The 23,721-nt window shown below is 46.6% G+C and overlaps 1 protein-coding gene across 8 annotated transcripts in view; it reads left to right on the top strand.

Annotated features, from left to right (window-relative positions):
• PPP1R12B (protein phosphatase 1 regulatory subunit 12B) overlaps positions 1-23,721 on the top strand; it is a 132,043-nt gene that overhangs the window by 12,858 nt on the left and 95,464 nt on the right. For all 8 annotated transcript variants that reach the window (XM_064635689.1, XM_064635690.1, XM_064635693.1 and 5 more), the window contains exons 2-3: positions 20,806-20,936; positions 21,377-21,495. In XM_064635689.1, the coding sequence (XP_064491759.1) occupies positions 20,806-20,936; positions 21,377-21,495 (250 nt within the window). The remainder of the gene's footprint in view (positions 1-20,805; positions 20,937-21,376; positions 21,496-23,721) is intronic.

Genomic DNA, 23,721 nt, shown 5'->3' with positions numbered 1-23,721 from the left:
CTGGAGTGCTGTGTCCAGTTCTGGGCTCCTCAGCACAAGAGAGATGTGGAGGTCCTGGAGCAGATCCCAGCAGAGGATCCCAGAGATGATGGAGTGGAGCATTTCTCTTATGAGGAAGACCTGAGGGAACTGGGCCTCTTCAGCCTCGAGAAGAGATGCTGAGAGGGGACCTCATCAGTGTCAGTCATTGTCTGCAGGGAGGGGTCAGGGGATGGACCAGGCTCTGCTCCGTGGAGCCCAGCAATAGCATGAGACAATGGGCAGAAACTGAACAGGAGGAAGAACTTCTTCACTGTGGTGTGTGACCGAGCACTGGAACAGATTCCCCAGAGAGGCTGTGGGATCTCCCTCATTGTAGATGTTCCAGAACCATCTGGACACAATCCTGTGTCATGTGTGCTGGGATGGCCCTGCTTGAGCAGGGAGGTGGGACCAAATGTCCCTTCTAAAGTGACCCATTCTGAGGTTCTGTGTCCTCAATGGGAGATGAGCTGCCCCTTAGATGCTGGTACAGATGGAGGTACTCAGATGCTGGTGTGTTAGTCCTCTGTGGGAAGGCTCAGTGCATGAGCCTTCCAAGTGCCAGGTAAGATCACCCACACCCCTTCCCCTGGGGCTGCACCCCTTCCCTGTTCCCACACACATGGATGCAGAAGGTGAGGTGTACGTGGAGAGGAGACAAACAGAACTTCTGCAAACTTCTGCATATTGGATTGGTGGAACAGGGGGACTTCCAATAAGGAAAATTAAAAAATGGCGATATAGTGGAATTTAAATCCTAATTATTTCAGACTGGAAAGAATGATATATTGTTCCTTGTGACATATCATCTTTTATATGTCATGGCCTGTGTGTATTCTTCTCTGTATCTTAAAGCACTGTAGTAGGTACAGGCTCTATTCAGGGAGCACACAGAATCCCGAGGGTTTTTTTCTGGAGAGTATTGAGAGAGTCTGAGTCTTGGATACGGCTCAACGGAATAGTTTCAAATGACAAATCTGTCCCAGTGTTGCCATTGTGTGATGAACAGTTTTGTAGTGTTTCTCAGCAATACCAGGGCTGTGTTGCCTTCAGTCTTTCCTGTACAAAGATCTCTTGAAATAAAAATAAAAAATTCAGCTTTCTGAGCTTTCCCAAGCTGCAGTATTGACAGAAGAGGTTCCAGAACTGCTCAGCAAATTAAAAGTGTTGGGTCTTCAGCACCAGCTGGTATTTTGTCATGAGAAACTGGCACATGCAGTCACTGAGCTATAATCTGTTGTGTTTAGTATATCTTAAAACACTTAAGCCACTACCATGGAATGTCAGTGGGAAGTGACAGTTCTCCATGTGGTGCCAATTTCCATAAGGAACTCTAAGAAGAACTGGAAAATGATAATCCCAAAGGAGGCAAAAAGCGTGTGGATTGGAGAAACATGGTGGAGGTGGTATGTTTGGATTTCCAAAATGCTCTTCACAACACCCCTCAATGGAAGCCCTAAGAAATAAAGCTGTTGTGAAATAAAAAGAGATCTTATCTTTGATTAATTACTGCCTGAAAGAGAGAAAACAAAGGATCAGTTTGCAGGGGGAAGGTGAGTTATCCTGTATATCCCCTGGAGTCTGTGCTGCTCTGCACACCCTTGGGTGAGACAGAAAAGAGAATATAGAGCAAGGACGCAGTTGTGCCAAGGGTCCTGCACAGTCAGGGTAATAAAGTAAGAGCTGGCAGTGAAGAGTGTTACAATATTGGCCGATTTGCTGATAAAGTGGCTGGCAAAATTTGGTCCATAAAGGGGGAGTAATGTTTATGGGGAAACAGTGGCTTCCAATGCAGCTGTTACAGGCTGGAAAAGGTTTTCTGGGGATTTAATGTAATAGCATGGAATTACATGCAGTGGCTGAAAAAACAAAGCAAACCTCAGGAACTATTAAGAAAGGAATAAATAAAGCAGATATTATAAAGGCAGCATTAAGTTCATGTTGTGCCTCTGTATAGATTATTAGTATGCACGTTCCTCTTTCTACTATCTCAAAAAAATGTAGTTAAGAGAAAGAGATGGGAAATAACAGCAAGAAGATGAAAGTCATTGAATGGTTTCTATACCAGGAAAGATCAAAACTGTCTGTGATTCCTTCTGACTGATGGAAAGCCACAAGCACAGATTGAGGGATCCAAAATTTTATGTAAAATGGGATTAGGAACGTTTATTTTTTCCCACAAGGAAGAATTAAAGAACATCAGCATTTTAAAACATTTTTTTTCATTCCGTGTAAAATTCAGCTGTGGAACTAATTGCTTTAGGACATAGCTCATACCAAAAGCTTTGGTGTGTTCAGAATCTGTGTGATGGGTGCAAGTCCTAACTCTAAGTTTTAAGCTGCAGATCACCAGGCTCTAGGATGGGTGAATGATATAAAGAACAATTAAAAAAGCATTAGTTGCTACAGGTGAGAGTCAAGAAGAGAAAGTAAAATGGGGAGAATTAACAAGGCCAAATACCTTCTCAAATGTTAAAGCAATAGTTTTACACTGAATATCCAGTGCTTTTTAGGAGGCTCAGTAATACCACCCTGCAGAAACGGTGGGCAATTCTGCTTTGTATTTAGTGGAATTTTATTGAATGTTTGGGTAACTTACTGCAGTGGCATGAAGATTATATTTCATAGCGTGCTCTAAAGCAGAAGAAAGCATATGTCTGTATGTAGGATGTCACCTTGCTAATCCAGGAGGGTTTGGAGCATTTTTCTATTCCTGGCTCTCAGTAGCCTGAGCTGCTACGTCTGACTGATCACAGCGTCGAGGTGTTCATGCAAGGAATGGATTTCATCCTTGTGGTTTGCACTGGATTTTCTTCTCTCTCTTGGATGGCTGACAAACAGAATTTGACCTTCGCAACCCTAAATGGTTTGTCTTTTAAATGGATATCACTTGTGTTGTTCTGAACAAGCATTGCCTCGTGCTGAATAAGATAAGTGGTAACTGTGTCTCTCTCTGGATGAGAGACTTCGGGGCCATGCCAGCCTGTATGGCAACGGAGCCAGGGTTTGAACTTCAGAGCATATTGCACAAGTTATTTTTGGTCCCTTATTAATAGCTGCTATAGAAGGAGCCCCGTGTCTTATAAGGATTCCGGGTATTGGCTTCTCCTTGCTTCTCCTCAGCCTACAACTCAGTCCACAAAATCCATTCTTTTCCATTTAGTTTAGGTGCTGTTAATCTGAAAGAAGATTGTTCAACATTGCAGAAAGTGAGCAAGGAACAAAGAATTGATTGTAACCCTTGGGAGGGGATCCATGTGCTGACAGCATGCCCAGCTTCCTGCAAATTGTGCTCGGGACTTCAATTCAAGCCCTGGCCTAAACAAGAACTGCTGCATTAGGGGAAAAACAGGCATTTTGATGTAATCTGATTCCAGGATTACCTTTTAAATTACAGTGTTGTGGTGATGAAACAAACCCTCACAGTCTTGGAGATTTGGGGATCAACCTGTTGTTGACAAAGCTACCAGCTTTTTTTTAATATATAATTTATTTATTTTAATCATAGAATGAGGGAATCATTAATGTTGGAAAAGACCTCCAAGATCATCAAGTCCAACCTTTGACCAAACACCACCTTGTCAACTAGACCATTGCCTATAAGTGCCACATCCAGTTATTTCTTGAACACCTCCAGGGATGGTGACTCCACCACTGGCCTGGGTAGCCCTTGCAATGCTTAATGACCTTTTTTTAAAAAAATATTCTTCCTGATGTCTGACCTGAACCTCCTTTAGTGCATCTTGAGGCTGTTTCCTCTTGTCCTGTCCCTTGTTACCTGGGAGAAGAGCCTGACCCCCATCCTGCTATTGTGTTGCTCTGGCCTGATGTCAGTCTCTAACCACTCACCCCTTCTCCAGTCTGTCTAAGCTGGTTTCCTAATGCTTTGGCTTCTTGTAACAGTGCTTGGATAGTTCTCCTTCTGTGGTGTGATGCTGAAAGCTGCATCTCTTCTGCTGCCATTTGTTCAGCCTGTTGTCGTTTGCCCACAGACCAGTCTGGGCTGTCTTGGTGGTGGGGACAGGCAGCTGCACTTGGAGAGTTCCAGACAGTGGCTGGAACAGGTTACAGAAGCCCTTCTGAGCCAGTCGTCTGCACTAAGGCATGACCACGTTTACCAGAGCTTTCCAAAAGAGTTATCTAATCCCTTCCTAAACATCTTTGCAAAGAGCTTGTCTGCACCTCCCTTGGAAGCCTGCTCCAGGGCCTGGCAGGCTGAGCAGTCAGAATCATGGAATTCCAGAGTGGCTTGGGTTGGAAGGGACCTTTAAGCTCATCTTGTTCCACCTCCCTCCCATGGGCAGGGAGGTTGCCAAGGTTGCTCCAAGCCCCGTCCAACCTGGCCTTGGACACTTCCAGGGATGGGGCAGCCACAGCTTCTCTGGGCAACCTGTGCCAGGGCCTCCCCACCCTCACAGGGAAGAATTTCTTCCCAATATCCCATCTAACCCTGCCCTCTGGCAGTGTGAATCCATTCCCCCTTGTCCTGTCACTCCAAACCCTTGTCCAAAGTCCCTCTCCAGCTCTCCTGGAGCCCCTTTAGGCACTGGAAGGTACCATAAGGTCTCCCCAGCCAGCCCCCAATTACCCAGTGGGGGTGGTAATGCAAAATTCGAAGTAATAGTATCCGTCATTGATGCTGTAACAACATATGAGTAAATGCTGTTTTGAAGGATGAAGATCCCAAGGAAGCAGCCTAGGGGCTCTCAGGGCCAGTGTGAGATCTGTGGCACAGCAGGGCTGGTGCTGCTCTCACCTAGTCAGTGATTTTCTCTGGTGCTGTGTCCTTTTTGTCCTTGTTCTGCCTCTAGAATCTCCCACTTAAACGTAGGAATGTTCGTATTTTGCTTTGTTGCAAGAACATTTGTCAGGGACACTTTGAGGCTGGGCTCTGCTTCCTGCAGTTCTCTGCCTTCTCCGCTTTGGTTTCATCCCACACCAGTAAAACATGATCCCTGGTTCTTATTTTTGCTGAACAGGAGGGACAGAGCTGGTCCTCATTAGTCTGTTCTGATGAGTCCTTCCCACAAATGTTTCAGAGGTGCAGGGGTCTGCAGGCTCTGGGATCCTGGGCTCCCCTGCACAGCCCCAGCTCTGCTGTGCAGCTGCAGTGGGTTGGGGTGGCAGCAGTGGGGAGTGGACGTGGAGTGAGCATCCTGCTCTCCCCAAACCTTTTACAACTTGTTCTCTTCTTATCTTTCTGAAATCTTCTTTAGCAGTTTATTTCTGGGGTACCCTCCAAATAGCATAAACCGTATTTGTGATACCACAGAAATCCATAAGAAATGCTTTTGGGAAATGGGGAAGTTGTTTGGGCTTCTTGGTTTTGCAGGGGTTTTTTGTTTCTTGTTTTGGGATTTTTTGCATTTTTTTTAAGTTAAGCTTTTTCCCATTCATGTCTACCACATCTTTCTTAGTTGTGGAGACTAGACTTTCTTATAATACGGTAAATCTGCTGCATTACATAGGGGCCTAACAATATTTTCTGATTTGTTTTGTTCCTATCCACGTAATTTCTAGAATTTGCTTTGATTTCTGAGCTTGGAGCTGATGTTTTCCTTACAGCTATTTGTTATAATCCTAAGAGCTTTTTCCTGAACACAGTAATAAGCTCAGAGCCTTTCATTTTGTTACGTGACGTTAGGTGTATTTTGTGCCTGTGATTCACCCTGCAGTGATCTCACTGCATTTCATCTACACTTGCTCAGTACTGTAAGATTCTTCAAGTTCGTCGTTTTCTTTACCCTCTTGAATAGTTTCATCAGCAAACTTTGCCTCACTAATCACCTCTTCTTCTTCATCACCTCACCTCCTCAAATGCCCTTATGTAATACATTTGGTGGCACAGACCTTGGGAGAGCTTTCTGCAGAGATCCCCAGGAAGGATCTGTCACATATTCTGGTCTCCCCATCATGAAAATACGTTTAGTCTTGCCAGAAGGGTCCCTCTTACCCAGGCAACTCAGTGGCTTTAGGAGCCTCAGAGAGGGGCCTGGTGAGAAGCCTTTAGAAGTCTTTGTGGATAAAATCGTGGGATCTCCTGAATTGGAAGGGACCCACAAGGCTCATCAAGTCCACACCCTGGCTCTGCATGGGACAACCCAAAAAATCACACCATGTATGTGAGGTGAATGTCTTGTAGCACCTGGATCTTCCTTCCCTTTGTGCCTATTTGCCCTTCAAAAGACTCCAGTGCCTTTCTCTCACAAGACTTCCCTCTGTGAAAGCCTCAGTGGATCTTTTCCAACGTAGCACAATTTCCCATGGACTCTTCAGTATTGTGTCATTGGCTGATGTAACCCCAGCAGCTTGATTCTTCTTGGCTTTGATGAGATCTCTCCCTTCTATTCCAGGAGTTTCCTCACGTCCCACTGACTCCTTCTTTCCATCTTCTAAGCCATACACTGAGACACTTGACACTTGTCTATTTGTCTGGTGCTACACCAGAGGAGGTTTAGGTTGGATATTAGGAAAAGGTTTTTCCCCCAGAAGGTGGTTGAGCACTGGAACAGGCTCCTCAGGGAAGTGGTCACAGCCTCAAACCTGCCAAAGGTCAAGGAACATTTGGACAATGCTCTCGGGGACATGGTGGGATTGTTGAGGTGTCCCATGCAAGGCCAGGAGTTGGACTCCATGATCCTTGTGGCTGCCTCCCAACTCAGGACATTCCATGATGCTATGATACACATGGCCTTGACATGGTTTCCAAGAGGCTGCCCAAGCAGTCCTGCTGTCCAGCTCCTAATCTGAGCTGTTGTGTTTCTGGAGCCTCTCAGTCCATCCATCTTCTCTTGGCCACCATCGTCCATCCATCCGTCCGTCCATGTGCCTTGCTCTTGCTTCAAGCTGGGAACTCAGGGGTGCATCCTGTAGTCATATTCCCAGTGAGACAGACCCAGAATTGCTCTCCCAAGCATCAGCTCACTGCTTCCTCCTGGGAGCTCTTCCTTCACAGCTGGCACAGAGATGGGACTGCAGTGGGATCCCTCTGCAAGTCCTCTTGCATAATACTCTTTGCATCTCTTTCCTCTTCAGCAGAAATCATACAATCATAGAATGGTTTGGGTTGGAAGGAGACCTTGAAGATCATCTAGTTCCAACGTCCTTGCCGTGGGCAGGTACACCTTCCACTACCCCAGATTGTTCCAAGCCCCATCCAACCTGGTCTTTAAAACTTCCAGGGATGGGGCAGCCAAAATTTCCCTGAGGAACCCATTTCGGTGCCTCACCACCCTCACAGTAAAGAAGTTTTTCCTGATGTCCAATCTAAATCTACTCTCCTTCAATTTGAACCCATTCCCCCTTGTCCTGTCACTCCAGGGTCTTGTAAATAGTCTCTCTCCATCTTTCCTGTAAGTTCCCTTCAGGTCCTGTGAAGCCACAATTAGGTCACCCTGAAGCCTTCTCTTTCCAGGCTGGACAATCCCAATTCCCTCAGCCTTTCCTTATAGCAGAGGTGCTCCATCCCTCTGGTCAAGTCGGTGGCCTCCTCTGGACTGGGGTGATCTGCTCAGAAGTGAGACTGTTTCATGGCTCTGGCAGCTCGGTTTTGTCAGCAAACCTTGCCCTCTCCTAAATTTCTCCTGTTCACCATCCAGGTTGGAATGTGCTGTTCCTGAGGATTGCCTGTGCCACCCACCTGCAGGGCAGACTCAAGCTCAGGTGATACAGGGAAATAAAGAGGGAATTCCCCATCCTCCAGCTGGACTTCCACCACATTTAACTCAGGGATGAGTAAGTGCTGTAGTTCCCGGTGAGCCCAGGCAGCTGCCCGGCTGCTGCTCCTGGTGGTTGCAGGGATGCAGAGTTTGCTCTCCCTGCCACCCCTCCCTTTGCTGGATATGTTCATTGCTCTCACCATTTCTGGCTACGACCTTTTTTTGGCTCTGCCAGCCAGGGCTGTGTGACACTTTGGAAGTCCTGATAGGGCACTCAGTCAGAGTTCACAGGGGCTGCCAGGACCTGAGCCCTGCAGGGCATGTGTATGGCGTCGGGGCAATAACTGGGTTTATGTTACTCCTAGGAAAACATAAAAGTTTGTATCAGGTCTGTATTTCTTTGATCACAGAGACCACAGTTCATTAGACTCAAAATGTCATTCATGCCACCGGGGAAAGGTGACACTTTAGTTGTGTCCATCTTTCAAACTATCAGGATATCTGGTGTCGTGCTCTGACAAGGGTCGGTGCACGGCCTCATCCTTCATGTGCACAGTGCTCAGTTGCTCTATGTGAGGGTCTCTCAGGGAACTGGCATTCAAGCAGCTCTTGTCCCTCTGCAGTGCCTTCATCCCACAGGTCATTTTCTTTAATAGCTCAGTGTTCTCTGTACCATATTTACCACTACCTCTCTTTTCCATGGGCAGGATGGATCCCCTGCCCTCTCTTTGCACTGCTGCTGGCAGCAGGAGGGGGCTGTGCTTAGAAACCAGCAGTGAAGGATTTTGTTACTGGTGGCCAGGCTGAGATTTGCTTTTTTTTGTTTCCCACAGGATTAAAAAACTCAAAGACACTTTCCTGTGGACTGAGCAGCCCTGATAGTGTCAATTGACTTTTTTCTTCTCTTTTTTTCTCCTGTGGATAAAGGCAAGTTCTAATGAACTTTGCCTGAAGGTGTAGTTGGCATTTGAAAACTAATGGAAATCGGATTCTCAAATATAGATCTTTTCCAGTATTGGGAATTCTCGAAGAGATTTTTTACCTCTGCTCTGGAGACAGGCTAGGAAAGCTGTGGGTGCTCAGCCTGGAGAAGAGAAGGCTCCAGGGAAACCTTAGAGCCCCTTCCAGTGCCTAAAGAGGCTCCAAGAGAGCTGAAGAGGGACTTTGGACAAGGGCCTGGAATGACAGAACAAGGGGTATTTCTGTACTCAGCCACTGGTTTCATCATCTTTGCCCTTAGTGCTAACTGGGCACTCTTGGCATTCACAGGAGCTCATGGAACAACTTCTACATGAGCTTTGGTGTCTGTAAGTTAGAGCTGGTTTCTGTGAAAGCAGTACTGGTTCTGGAGGGACTTGGGTGCTTTCTCTGTTGACAAATCCCTCTTTCCCTGGGCCAAGGTCAGTGTGAACTGTCTGTCTTGACATGAACAAGATGTTATGTGGCAGCTTAAGGCTATCTCTGTCCTGCCCTTCCTGCTGCTCCTGTCGTGTGCCTTTCATACCAGTGCCAGGGCTTGTCTGGTCCCATTGTGAGCCAGTTTAGCTCCTGGATCTGTTCAGTGGGGTATCAAATGAGTTATCAGTGACCTTGGTGGGGCAGAGGCTCTGCTGGCAGGGTGTAAGGCTGGGCAGGGTGAGGGCAGCCCTGGCTTCAGCAGAGCTTGCTGCAAGACCCTGCCATGGGAGAGGCTAAAGAAAGCCTGGAGTGACCGGTGGAGATTTCTCTGTCTGCCTTTGAGGTCTCTAGTTAGGCAACACAAATTTCACCTTCAGTTTGCCAAGTTGGAGCTAAACCCATTTGCAGCTGTTTTTCCATGTCTCTGACCAGGTAAGAGAAGACCTGGAGAGACTCTTCCCATAGAGGATTGAGTGCTGGAGCAGAGAGGCCCTGCCTTGTCTTCCCACCCCACCTTGCCCTTCCAGAGGGTGTGGGGTGAGTGGAGCCACCTTGCCAAGTGGGCTGCAAAGTGATTTTACATTTTTACCCCCATTATTGAGAAGGTGAGTTTCCATTTAGCCTTGGCTGTTCTGCGCTGCTCTGCCACTGCAAGGCAGCAGGACGAATGTCAGCCCTGGGCTGCAGGAGACCTTGTTGGTTTGGCTGCAGCTGATCTAAGGCTGCATCTTGGAAGTTTAGAATATGTTTATGTAATAGAGCTGATGGCAGAAAACACATCTATATTTGCTTGTGCTGTAGAAGTGCCTTTAGGAACTGCACTAAATAGTGCAGTGTAACCCCTGATGGAGCACTTGCAAGGGCAAGGGTGTTGTTAGCAGAACATTTCTTTGCTAAGCAAACCTGCAGTAGCCGAATTTCCATTTTCCACACAGGAGTGAAATGCTTGTGAGCTTTCTAATTATGAAATGTAGAGTTATTTCAGGCAGGAACAAAAATTTCAGTAATTTAAGGGCAAGATTTTATGTAGACTGTCTTGATCCAGTGCCAGGGAGTGCTGGCTAAGTGGGAGAGAAATTACATACTTAGTGGTCAGAATGACTAAACTGGTGAGACTTGAAAAGCCAGTCCTGCTCCACACCATTAGAAAACTGACAGTCCCTGCTTTTTAGCGACAGAAAGGCTTTATTTTTAGTGTTGGCACTTGATCACGTACTGGACTCGTTTCAAGCTCTTCTCAGATAGTACAAAGCATTAGCCTCCGACTGCTGTTGAAATAATGGGTATTAAAAATCATGTTGGAATTAGTGGGATGAAGATGATGAAAAGGAAGGGAGTAAGATGATGATCTAGATTGGATTTTGAAGTCAGTCCCACATGGCCTGGCACTGGTTTAGGGCTGTGTTCTGGTCTGTGAGTGCAAATGGCAAACCAGTCCATCGGCTGCAGAGGAAGAGCACTGTGGAAGTGGAAGTCACTGGGAAATCAGGGCCTGGTTTGGATGGGAGGTGAATTCAGTGCAGGTTGTTAGACACATGGAGGCACAAATACTCTGAGGCTCAAGGAGGTTCACAGGATCATAAAATGTCCTGAGCTGGAAGGGACCCACAGGGATCATCAAGTCCAACTCCTGGCCCTGCACAGGACACCCCAGCAATCCTACCCTGTGCCTGAGAGCATTGTCCAAACACTCCTTGAGCTCTGGCAGGGTCACTGCCCTGCTCACAGCACCAAGGTTGTGCATAAGGGTTGGTCCCTGTGGCTCTTTGCATAGTGAATTCCCTGTCTGTGGTATGTGCTGAGCTTCCTAGCTTTGCCAAAATGCTGTTTGATTGGAAAGGCTAAATGAGGGCCAAAAGCTGGCAATCCTGCATGAGTCTGAGCCTGGTGTCCTAGCAGGAGTAAAAGCAGGGCAATTTAGCTTTCTTCCCCTTTCCCTCCCATTTCAGTAACACAGAGTGTGAGTGTCCAGCTGACCTTCTCTTTCCTTCCAGCAGTGGCTCTTTCTCCCACAGAAGCCGAGCTGGAAGCTCTGGCATGCCAAGGGCTGACTTGGTGAGCACAGCTCCTGTCCAGCCACGGGGAAGTGAAGTGTGGTGCCTCAGCACTCACTGGCAGCACCATCACTGCAGCTCACGCAGGATCCTGGTAGTTGTAAAGAATTCCACAGACATTTAGCCAAGCCACCTCTGGTTTAATGCATCAGGTATTTACATCTACCTCCTTGTAAATAAGCTGATTGCCCCGGTGCACATACGAAGGCGTGGGGAGTTTTAAAATGTGGCTTCTATTCAAAGCACTTCTCCACCTGACATTTTGTGCTGCTATTTCATCTTGGAAATGCTACGTTCATGACATAATTATGCCTTTGCATGTCTTTCTCTCTTCCCTTGTGCTCTGCTGCGTTTTTTGTTGTGCTAATCATTGTAAGAGATTTGTTGTTGGTTTCTTTTGATGACTGGCATGGATACTGCTGAGTACTTCTAGTTGTTGTGAGTTTTTTTCCGATGGAAAAATCTGACATAATCCATATCTCTCTTCCTGCTTACATGAGAAGTATGACTCAACCGCTGTTAGAAAAAATGAAGCTCCATAGCTAATTAATCAGACTAGAAAATGAACCTTTTTATCTCATTTTGCTCCCTTTCCCCCTGCTCTCTTTAAAGCAGAATTTACCTCTTTCTTCTGACTGTTTCAGGATTAGATTTGCTCGAGGGTTTTAAAGCATAAAGATTTTAGAACTGGGCTCGTGGTACAGAAGTGCCCGTGCAGGGTGTTGAGGCAGAGGACACACAGAAGCTGGGCTGAGGACTGAGAAGGGCAGGTGCAGAAGCTCTGTGGTGCTGTAGGAGCAGCAGTATGAGCTGTTTGTTGTTCCCCAAATCACTGGCAAGTGTAATCTATGCTGCCAGAGATACGGGATTACTTGGAGGTGGAATTTTTGGTAGTGCCGGTTCTGACAGAAGCCCCTTAAGAGCAGAGCTGTGATCATGGGACACCATGGCAATGTCATACCTTCCAGTGCCGACAGGCCGAGTGGTGACAGTTGCCAGGCTATTTTGGGAGGCTTTTCTCTTTGTTTTCTGTGAACTCCTTTCTCTGTGCTCCTGGATTTAACCCCGCTGCTGTTCAGCTGTCATCGGCCTTGCCTTCGTTTGTGGGTTTGAGGTGTATGTTGACATCACGTATTTACTCTTGCTTTGCATTCAGTGGAGGATTGGCTCCCTCCATCTCCTAGCCAACCTTGTTCCATATATTTTAGACTTATGACAGGAGAACAGTAGAGAAGTGAGTCTTGTCATTTAATCCCTTTGACACTGTCATGACTGGATGACTGAACTGCCCTCCCAGTGCTTCCAGCCCTGTGTGTACCAGCTAATGGTGCTGCTGGTGTCAGGGTCAGCCTCTGATTTGCAGCAACTCTGTAACCATTTCCGAAACTCCTCAAAGTGTTCTAGTTACACCAATCTTATAGGAAAAGGTTGTGGTAAAGAAAACCCTCTCAAAGTTCAGGTTGAGTAGTGACCTCCTAGATCTCGGCTCTTGGAGGGTTCCCTTGTGACTGCTGGTCAGTCATGGAGGGTGGGATTCCTCTCACCCTGGTGTCAGTGGATCTCTGCTGGTCTGCAGGCAGGGGGAAAGGAGTGAGAGTGGTGCATCCACCCAGCTTGGACAGGGAATGCCCTGGGTATCTGTCTCTTTACACTTTGAAAATGTGGGTGAAACTTAATCTTGTGCAAAGCAAGGTGTAGGAGCACATGGCAGCAAGCTGGGCTTAAACCTGCTCGAGCTCTTGTAGGGATCTCAGACTGAATTTGAGCTGCACTTGCATGCACTCAGAAACCATCTTGCTTTGAGATTAGTGCTTTTTATGGCCTGTACTCACTCTGGCTCTTCATTTAGCACAGAGAAAACCTTTCAGTCTGTGTGAGCGCGATGTCCCCCCTTGGTTTGTATGAACAAACCCCACTTTTCTCACCCCGTACCTGATACAGAATTTTGTGTAGCTCATGGGTGGCGCAGCCTGTGCCACCCAAATGAGTCTACATCAGGTTTCCAGCATGAGGACATCATTTAGGAGGAGAAAGCCAGAGGCTTAGGCACATAAAGCATCAAAGCTGTGGAGGTGAGTCAGGTCTGGATCAGAACAGCTGCAGACACAGGACACAAATCTGTGTCTTCTAGTCCTTTCCCACAATTTAAGATTTCCCTGGATTTTCAAAGAATAAATATAAGTGGCTGTGCTTGTATGTATGAACATATATGCACATGCATATGATGATACACACACAAATCCACAGCCTGGAATGGTGGGGAGAATTCACTGCAGCCCCTGCCTTGTGCTAGAGGCACTAGATTAGGAGTCTCCTGAGGTCCTTTCCAACTGCAGTAATTCCATGATGTATCTGTTGCTATTCTGTCCCTGAATGGCACTGGAGTGTGTTGAGAGCTGGCTCCTCTTTAAGCAATAGCAGATAGTCCCTGCTCTGAGCATCTCAACATCTAAATTATAAACTGTTTCACCATATGCAAGAATGGAGTGGCTTTCTGGGCACACTGACATATGGGTCTTGAAGATCAGTGCAGGAATGATGGATGTAGGATTGTATGGAAGCATCTCAGAGGTGTTTGTTAATACTCAAGAGTTGCAGAAATTGGGATCAGGGAGGGAAGCAAGCCATGGGGAGGGCTGGATGGGTAAAGAGCTTTGAAGGTGGTTCAACACTTGATTTCTGGACTGGAGGAGAGTCTGGTAAAAGAATTAATAATACGGGTTTCAGGAGCAATCTGATTTAAGAGTAGCATTTTGCACAGACCAAGATGTACCACAGTTGTAGGAGGTTCCAGAGACAAGTATTTACTGGAGTAATGAAGAAGAGCTGAAGCAAAGGCCTCTCCTGGCCTGGCATCTCTCATACTCCATTTAAAAAGCCAGCATGTGCCTGACCAGCCAGTTTATCTGTTGCATTTATGTGTGACAAGTGGAACTGCCAAGTATGATTTCCATGTGGGAACCATGGGGATAGCTACCCAAGGATCTGACACGGTAGGATTAGGAGATTTTCACTCTTGTGCACAGAGAAGGCACTGAAATTGGGTTCTGTCACAAGACTGGTGTATTCATAGTAGAAACATGTAACACAGCAGCCAAGCACACAGCCCTTTCTGCTTCCCCCTTCTTGCATCTTCCTTCTGCCTTGAGAAATGCATGGATTCTCCCTCAGAAATCCCAACAACCACAGAGGGAGCACCAGGGAATTAAATACAGCCAAAATTAACCCACAGCAGTAATTACAGGTTTCCTGGCTGACTGAGTCCCAGCTCTTGCATGCTGCTGCTGCTGCTTTATTCCATGATCATATGACACTGGGGGATGTGACATGCTGTTTGTAAACCAAATGTTGACTCAGTGGGGCTTCAGGGAGCGATGCCACGCGCTCGCAGCTGGGTTCACCCTTCTTGTAGGGGTTGTACACACGGGGAGCACCTCAGGCAGGCCCAGGGCAGGGGATGTGCCCGTGCTGCTGAGCAGCTCTGCTGATATCCTGTCAAGAACTGCTCTTCCTGCAAACAGCTGCACTGTGACATGAATGTTGTTTATGTATTTATGTTAAACTACCTAGTATTGGGTAAGTTGTGGAGAAAACAGGTGCCTTCATGTGCCTGTGACAGCACTGTGGATGTGCAGTTATTGCCATGGCTTCTGTGTTCTTCTGGGTTTGTAACCAACTTTCTCCTTATCTCTCAGCTGATCCCCAGCAATTTCTTAGGAATTTCTCAGGTGGTTTAGTTGCTCTCTTTGCTGCTATCCTGTGTGTATTCAGTGTGTAGTAGGAATGTAACACCAGTCCTAGGCTGGGGCTTTGCTAAGTGTGATGCACCCCTAGAAGGTGAGCAGTGTCACACTGTTCACACCTTCCTGGAGCTCAATTCCCGGTCCTCTGAACCCTTCAGTCTCATCCCATCTGGCTCCTTTTCCTCCCTGATCCTCCAGTCCCTGTCCCAGGGGATGCCCAGGAGATAAGCAAACCAAACCTTTGGCAGGCAGCAGGCGCTGTTGCGTTGCTGATACTCGTCAGGAGTTCAGCGGTGCTCGTGCGCTCTGGGTGCTCCAAGGAAGGAGCAAACACAACAACACGATGATAATAATGAGGTTTCATTCAAGATAACGATCAGATTTTGTCTGGTTGCTGGACAAGCCTTGCCAGATGAGCCGAGCTGTGCAGAGCTGCTGTGACTCGTTTCCTGGTGTCCCCGTTTCGTTACTGTAATGTAAACTTCATGCTCCGGAGAAGAATGCCTTGGCAACAGCTCCTGGCAAAACTCAGGCCTGCAGCGAGTGTCCATGGCTGGAAAGGGCTCCACCTGTTAGCTGAGAGGGGGAAGCTAATCTGCCGTATCTGCAAATTTTAGAAACTGAGCACTTCCTCCCTATGGAAAAACTGCTAAATGCTGGGCTCCTGCCAGGAGCTGGAGGAACACCATGAGCTGGGGATGGAGACTTGCCCAGCAATGCCTGGGATTTAAATCCTGTGAGCCAACTTTCTTTGGGTGGTGAGTGGGTAATTCTGGGCACTGGATGCAGTTTGCATCAAAGACTGCTAAAACTGTAATGCATTAGTGCCGTTCCAGAAGCACTTGGAGCTCATCAACTGCCAAGAAAAATACGGGGATGGCAAGAGATTATCCTGCTGAAGATCCACGGTGAGAGGGAAAGACACTCGCCCTGCACTCCCACCCTGTCACATCGCCCTGGAGGTGTTATGTTAGAGCTTGCACAGAGAGAGGAGATAAAAAAGGAATTATAAATTTAAAGACAAAATTGCTGTGCTCTGCAGTTAACCTTGCTTTTAGCCTCTCCTATGTGTGAACCAAGCAGCTGGGGGTTAGCAGGACCTAAAACTGAAAGAATTAAGCCTATCCCTGTATTTTTCTTTATACCTGATTTCAAGGATGGTTTAGGAGAGGGAGCGTTTCCTCACATGAAGTAACTACCCACCAAAATGGCAACATTACTTCTTGAACCAACTCTTTTTGACTTTGGCCCCTCCCTTTGGGGCTGGAGAGCAGAATCTGCTTTGTGACTGTTCTCTGAAGTCATGGTTCTTACCCTGTTCCCAAGGAACACTGTATCAAATAAGAGAGGAGAACTCTGCATAGCAATAGATCCTCTCAGGTTACTAAACTTATTCACTCTCCTAAATTTAAGGTTGGAGGATTAATAGTACTTAAAGGAGGACATATCTACCCTTTTACTTCCTCTTTGTCCTCTTCTCCTTCCCCCAGTAACCTCAGGTAACCGAATTGGCTCAGTGTGAAGGGGAGCTTTGCCCCCTGAATCCCAATGAAAGTGTTTTTCTTATGGGGTGGTTCATTCACAGTGCTTTGTTTTGGCAGATATGCACAAGAAAACATGCAGCAGAAATTTGGTGGAGAGATATCAGCACTCAGGGCTCTCAAAAATTTTAGGTGGGCGAGTGTGTGCCCTGAGTACTTTTAAACAGAGAGAATTTCTGTTCCTTAATTTGTGTCTTGGTAAAATTATATCATGTATGAAACTATTAATACCATTACTGTGTGTGGAAGTATGAATTCCCTGGTAAAATATTAGTCTTATTCAGTTGATACCTTAAAAAGACACACAGAAATACACTGAAACCCCTAAAAGCTGCCATTTAATCTGTTATAACCTTTATAAAGGCTTTTTAACGTTCAGATCTGTAGAAATTACCAATTCATTATCCATGTTGTTGACCTCATAATTCTTGTTCTGAGATGTGTTAAATATGTCACAGTATATTAAGATGCAAGCAGTGTGTTCTTTTGGGTGTCTGACTAAGAAGTGACGTAAATAATTCTTTGCCTGATGGTTTCTTACGTAAGACCACAATGAGATTTTTCAGAGCTGAGCAGGAGTTACTCAGTACCTCTATTTATCAAATGCCATGTTTGGAAACTCCTTTTCCACCTCACTTTTTCAACTCTCAGTGTAATTAGTAGTATGTAATGATACAACAATGCAAAAAGTTCTTACATTTTGGTATTTGAGGCAGGCAAGGAATCGTACCTGTCACTTAGGAAACTGTGTTACTCTGCCCTGAGCTCAGTTCTATTCCTATTAGCTCACACTAAAATCAGTATTTGCCAAGCAGCATCCCCTGGCTGGATCACACTCCTTGAGCAGCAGCTTGTCCTTGACCACGCCTTGAAGAGCCCCTTTTCATGAGCTGTACAAGGGTGGAGTGAGGGTTATTTTTCTTAGATCTTAAAGAATATGTTGCTGCCCCATTAAGGCCTTACTCCCCCTTTGCACTTGGCTTTCTCCTGGTGGTAAATGCAGGCAGCAGGCATGGAATGGCCATGGCTCCCTTGGGGAGCGAGCAAGTGCCTGCTGCTGTCAGCACCCACGGAGCCCTGGCACTTGGTCATCATTTTCTCCCTGCAGGAGCCAGGAGAGTCGAATTACTGCAGATTTCGGTGTGGGAACAGGTGGGGGTTGATCCCATTATCCCTGCTGGTTCGAGCGTGCATTCCACTGGAACCACGCGGGATGGGACCAGCAGAACAGTGAGGCAGCAACAGGCAGAAATTTAAAAGAGTGAGAGGGGCTTATTTATGCATTTAAACAGATATTTCACTTCAGAGTGCAGTGACTTGAGCGAGAACCGGGCTTTTCCCTTGGCTGATTCCCAGGCTATGCAGATGAAGTAGGTGTGTTTGATGAACAGTGTAAATATAATTCTCTATGAAATACATACAAAGCTCATGCTATAGAGACATTCTTCAGTCTAAATTTAGATTCCCACTCAAGCTGCAGGTAACACTTAAACAAACCCAGCAGAGCAGGAACCGTTCACTTCTCTGCTTTGGCAGAACCCTGCTGATAAAATTCCTCTGTAATGAGGCTCTGGTTCTGTGGGCAGCCAGGAGGGATTGTACCCAAAAGAAACCACTGCGTGGGCGAACTTTTCTTGGCTATTCTCGGAGCAGTATGCTTTTAGATAAAGTCAGCTTTATTTAAGAAGTGATTGGTACTGGTCGTGTTCCCAGGTCAAAATGTAAATAACTCATCAGGAAGTGTAATTTATATGAGGTGTGTTAGGGGGAAACTCAAAGTATATCACAATAAATATGGGTGGCAATAAAAAGAGATGAGCTGTGAGTTTTGCAGGCTCAGACTTGAATTCCCAAAGAATTGCTCCTTGAACTGAAAAGGGATTACTGGGTTCCTCTGTGTGTCCATGTCCACCTCTGTGTGCCTCACATCCTTCACCTTCTTGCTGCGTTTCAGTGCGTTGGTACAGACATAAGACACTGCCAGTTTGGTTTGTGCAGTTGGCAGGATTATGGAAATCGTGAGTTTATCCTTCTTAGAGTGTGTCTTAAACTTAACTGTGTGCATACTGGGCATATTAATTCCCCTGTACAGTAGGAATATTGAGCTTGTGTTTCCTGCCCTTATCACCTGCTGACACTTGGAGGCTAAATCTGTGCTGCTGGAGCAGGAGGAACTAGTTGCAGCAAGAAAAAAATCCAGATTAGAAAAATTACCCACAGAGAGGAGGGTAAAGCACTGGGGCAGGGACCAGACCAGGCCTGGAGTCTCCATCCCAGCAGACAGTAAAAACTGGCTGGAGCAGGCCTGGGCAACTTGATCTCACACAGATTTAGCCCTGTTTTGAGCAGGGGGTCAGACCAGGGGATCTAAATAAAAGAAGACCAACCCCTTGCTCCTGGTGGTAGAACATTGCTCAGACCTAACCATGTGTTACCCCATCGTGCTTTGACCCAGAGCTCCTCCAGCCTCAGGGTGATGCTTTTCAGTCCCCAAGATTTTTGATGGGGTTTTATTTTTTTTCCCTAGTTCTACTGCCTGAAATAATCTAAGGAAAGCCCCTCAGAGCTGGGTTTGCAGGACAAAACTGTTTTGTGCTTGAGGGTGGGACAGTGTTGATGGACCGAGCAGGGTGAATGGAGCCTGCCCAGGTCAGGCTCAGCCATTCTGGATTTGGAGCAGCTCCTGAAGTAAATGACTTCTAGAGTTGTGTTTGTGCTTTCCTGACCAAGGTTCAGGTAAACCAATCTAAAACAGGGCCAGGAAACACACTGACCCTTCAGCATAGGCTCCAGTTGGGATTGAGCCTGCTCCTGGGACATCTGTCCCCTGTGTTGTCTCATGTTTGCCCAGTACCTGCACTAGGAGTTAGTTAATTGGGAATGTGCCTCCTTGGAGATTTCAAAGCTAGGCTTGTGCATGGCTCTTTGTGAACCAGCCAAATGAGGAACAACTCATGTTTGCAGCCTAAGCAGCTAGTTTGGGATTGTACTTGGAGTTATGGAGTATCCTGAGTTAGAAAAGTCCTACAAGAATCATCAAGTCCAACTCTAGACGTAGAAAGAGCTGAATGTCCTGGTGCAGGATGTGCCTCTCCTTTGACATGAGCAGTGCAGCAGAGATGGACATGTTAGATAATACAGGATTGTCTCTTTTTGGTGTGTATGGGGATGTTGGTTAGAGAGGATTCCTCGTTTTCATTCCTTGCTGGGACAGGAGTGGATAGTCAGTGCTGCTCTTTATAGACAGATCATCTGGGGATCACCTGACTGCCATAAGGGATAGATGTGCCCACACTGAGCTGTGCAGAGGGATCAAGTGCGGAGATTCTGGAGCAATTCTGACTGTTTCCCTCTCTAGTAATGAGGAACTGGGTTTCTGCCTGTGGATGGACACGCAGTAAAAGCCAGTCCTTGCCCCTCCTGGTCGTGCCCAGTGCTTCCCAGCGGAGGCAAACGCATTCGGAGGTATGGATTAAATTGCCAGCTCATCCTTAAATAGCAGCTTCCAGTGAGCTGTAAATACAACACAGAACGTGCTAGAGCCAGGAATTTGAGGAAGGAGGAATTCCACCCAAGAGAACTGCTGAGACTTGAAAATCAAGCTGGGTTTTCTTCTGACAAGTTCAAAGCAGGCTCAGGAATGACTACAGCGGCTCATCAAGGGCTGTGGTTCTCTTCAGCAGCTCATGGGACTGTAGAGCAAACAGGGAAAGTTGTACTGTGTTATGCTCAGGAAAACAGAGATACTGCTGAATGAAGAAGTTATTAAGTTCTCTAAAACCCTGCTTTTGCCCTGGTAAAAGGTGACCTGTACACAGGTGGGCTGCTTTGGTCAGGCTTCTTCAGCTCCTGCTTTCCCTGCTCATCCCTGCCACTAGTGAGGCCTCCTTTTGTTTGCTATTATGACTTCTTTTCATTGACATTTTGAGGAACAACATAATCTAAATGAGTACACAGCTTGCCTTGCTTAGAGGGATTTGATGCCATACCTAAAACTAATAGAGATCCATCATTTCAGCATCCCAGCTGTGGTGAGGTAACAGTGGGGGAGCGAGGAAGGAAACAATTCAGTGGTGAGAGGTAAAGCTTGAGCAAATTCAGAAGTTGTCCACCTGGGGAATCTGAGTTACAATTACTTTTTGAAAGTTCTGAAATTGATTTGTTTCAGTTCACAAATTGATGCTACCCTAAGCTTTAAGGTGTACTTGCCCACAGTGTGGATAGTTCAGCCCAGGAATTACCTGCTGCCAATAAACTGCAGGTGGGGGTTGTATGCTTGATTTCGTACCAACACCTTGGTTTTTTCCCCCTTCCCTTTCTCTTCAATCCTTCCCTCCCTGCATGTTCACCTCCCCTCCTCCCTCGATGTTCCCCTTCTCTCCTCCCTCAGGCCTGTATTGATGAAAACCTGGACATGGTGAAGTTTCTGGTAGAAAATGGAGCCAATGTGAACCAGCAAGACAACGAGGGCTGGACCCCTCTCCATGCAGTGGCATCCTGTGGCTATCTGAACATAGCAGAGTGAGTGAGTTTCAGGTTATTCTGGGTATTTATAACACTTCCTGTGCCTTTCTCATCGGAGCAGGTACACAGGTGATGGATACTGTATGTACATTTGTATATCTCTTTGGTATAGAAGACAAATTTAAAAATTGATGATGGCTTGGCTTGCCCTTTTTTAAATTTCTTTTCTTTTTAGGGGATAATCAACCATATTAGTGCAAGAACCTGGGGTATTTAAATAACTCTAGAGAAAAGAAAACTCTGAGCCCCCAAGCAGGGACCTTGCATTAACAGTGAACATTTTTAGTCTAGAAATTGGCTGAGAATACAGTACTCATTTGGTGATTGAACTTGAATGAGAATGCAAATATGTTGTCGGGCTACCTGCTGTGCTGTGTAGGTTGCTCTGAAGCCTTCAGACAAGGCCTGATGTGCTGGTCTGGGTCTCATTGATGCAGGTACTTGATTAGCCATGGAGCCAACGTGGCTGCTGTGAACAGCGAAGGGGAGGTCCCGTCTGACATCGCAGAGGAAGCAGCCATGAAGGACCTGCTTCTGGAACAAGTAAAGAAGCAAGGTAAATCAGGTGTGGGATTGAATATGGGAGAGATAGAGCCTAAAAATGTCCATAAGAGAACTCTGCTGGCTTGCTATCTGTAAGTGAAAAGATCTAAAATCTGGCTCAGGAGACAGCAGACAGATTTTATTTTGCTGTCAGGACAGTGGTGCAGATGCAGGAGGTTTGTGGTGTGTGGTCTCTGTCCTTGAGATTCTTCAAGGCAAGACACCACAGTACTGAAATCTGAATCATTAGATCTGTTTGCTTTTAAAGTGAGATTTAATTCTGACCTCTGGTATCATTAAAAGGTCTCGTTTCACTAAGACTTGAAAAAACAGAGGTGAGATTTACAGCACTGCCAAGAGGAGGAAACAGGATGTGAGTATTCCAGGCCTGGAGTGACCTGCTTTATCCTGATCCTTCCCCAGAGTTCTGCAGCCCATCTGCCATGCTCCCTTTCTCATCAGGTGTGCCTGGCTGAGGGGTTGCTCTCCAGACTGTCCCTGCACAAATATTCCCAGTAGAAGAATCATCTTGGACTGTGTAGCTGATGTTATAATTAAGAAATGCTTTATTAGTGTGACATTTTCTTCATACCCATGGAATTCATCTGTGAGTCATTAAATATATGTACACGTGGGTGAGAAGTTTAAATCCTGTCTATGAAGTTCATCAAGAATGTTTTTGAAGGATGCAGTGATGGAACAGGGAACCAAGGAATTTCTGGAACTCCCATCATTGGATGTAATCAAAGCTCAGCTGCATTCGACTCTGAGCTATTTGATCTGGGTTTGAAGTTACCCTCCTTTGAGCAGGGATTTGGGCTAGAGATCCCCAAAGATTATTTTCAGTGTGGATTATTTTATGCCTGCAGGTTGATAGGGGGGTTGTTTGCATGCTGGATTGAATCCAGTCCTCTGTCAAATATATTCTGACATATGGTGGTTACTTTATTTTTGAAGCTCCTTTCAGGTATAGTTAGGGAAGAGATCAGTCCCGTGGTACTTTGTCACCCGTGTTACTGTTCCACAGGTGAGTTTGTAGCTGTTCATCTGAGAGCTGGTTGTTATTTACTGTAGTGCTCCTCTTGGAAAATTGATGCAGGATCATGTTCCTTCTAAACAAAAACTTTTCACTTTTTAGTCCAGGGATATTTGTGACAAGGTTATTCTTATTTTGTTCCCCTTTACCATCCCCTTTAAAATAAGGTTGAATAGCTCTTCTCCCTTATATTTACTCTGCTCATGTATTTAAAAAAAAAAAGATCTGTGTCTGCAGTCAGCCTCTGTTTTACTGGGCTATCCAAGCCATGCCTTTTTCCTGTTGGCATTCAGGCTTTATTGAATGCCCAGAAAGACAGAGATCCTTTCTTTACCTCAGTGTAACTTGGGTCTTTAAAGTGGGTATCAAGAGCTGTACATAGAATCAGAGAATGATTTTGGTTGGAAGGGACCTTAAAGACCATCTCATTTCACCCCCTGCCATAGACAAGGGGCCTTGGACACTTCCAGGGATGGGGCAGCCACAGCTTCTCTGGACAACCTGTGCCAGGGCCTCCCCACCCTCACAGGGAAGGATTTCTTCCCAATATCCCATCTAACCCTGCCCTCTGGCAGTGGGAAGCCATTCCTCCTTGTCCTGTCACTCCACCCCTTGTCCAGAGTCCCTCTCCATCTCTCCTGGAGGCCCTTTAGGCACTGGAAGGGGCTCTAAGGTCTCCCTGAAGCCTTCTCTTCTCCAGGTGAGCACCCCCAGCTCTCTGGAGCCTGTGGGTTCAGCCCAGCACTCTGGGTGTCACTGCACACAGCCGGGGTGTGTTGAGCTTCTCATTCCCCAGCACCCCCAGGTCCTTCTCTCCAGGGCTGCTCTCAATCCATTCATCTCCTAGCCTGGATTTGTGCCTGGAGTTGCTCCAACTCGAGGGCAGGATCTTGTGCTTGATCTCATTGAACTTCATGAGGTTCGCATGGTCCCACCTCTCCTGCCTGTCCAGGTCCCTTTGGGTGTCCCATCCCTTCCCTGTGGTGTGACCCCACCACAGAGCTCAGTGCCATCAGCACCTTGGTGAGGGTGCATCAGTCCCACTGTCCATGACACCAACAAAGGTTAAACTGCACCAATCCCACACCGACCCCTGAGGATGCCACTCAGCACTGGGCACCACGTGGGCATTGAGCCATGGGCCACAACTCTGTGTCACCATCCAGCCAGTTCCTCATCCACTGAGTGCTCCATCCACCAAAT

This window comes from Pseudopipra pipra, chromosome 25, assembly GCF_036250125.1.
Source record: "Pseudopipra pipra isolate bDixPip1 chromosome 25, bDixPip1.hap1, whole genome shotgun sequence".
In the NCBI taxonomy this organism is placed as follows: Eukaryota; Metazoa; Chordata; class Aves; order Passeriformes; family Pipridae; genus Pseudopipra; species Pseudopipra pipra.
Note: the sequence above shows the minus strand (reverse complement) of the source record. Positions and strands in the feature narration are given on the sequence as shown.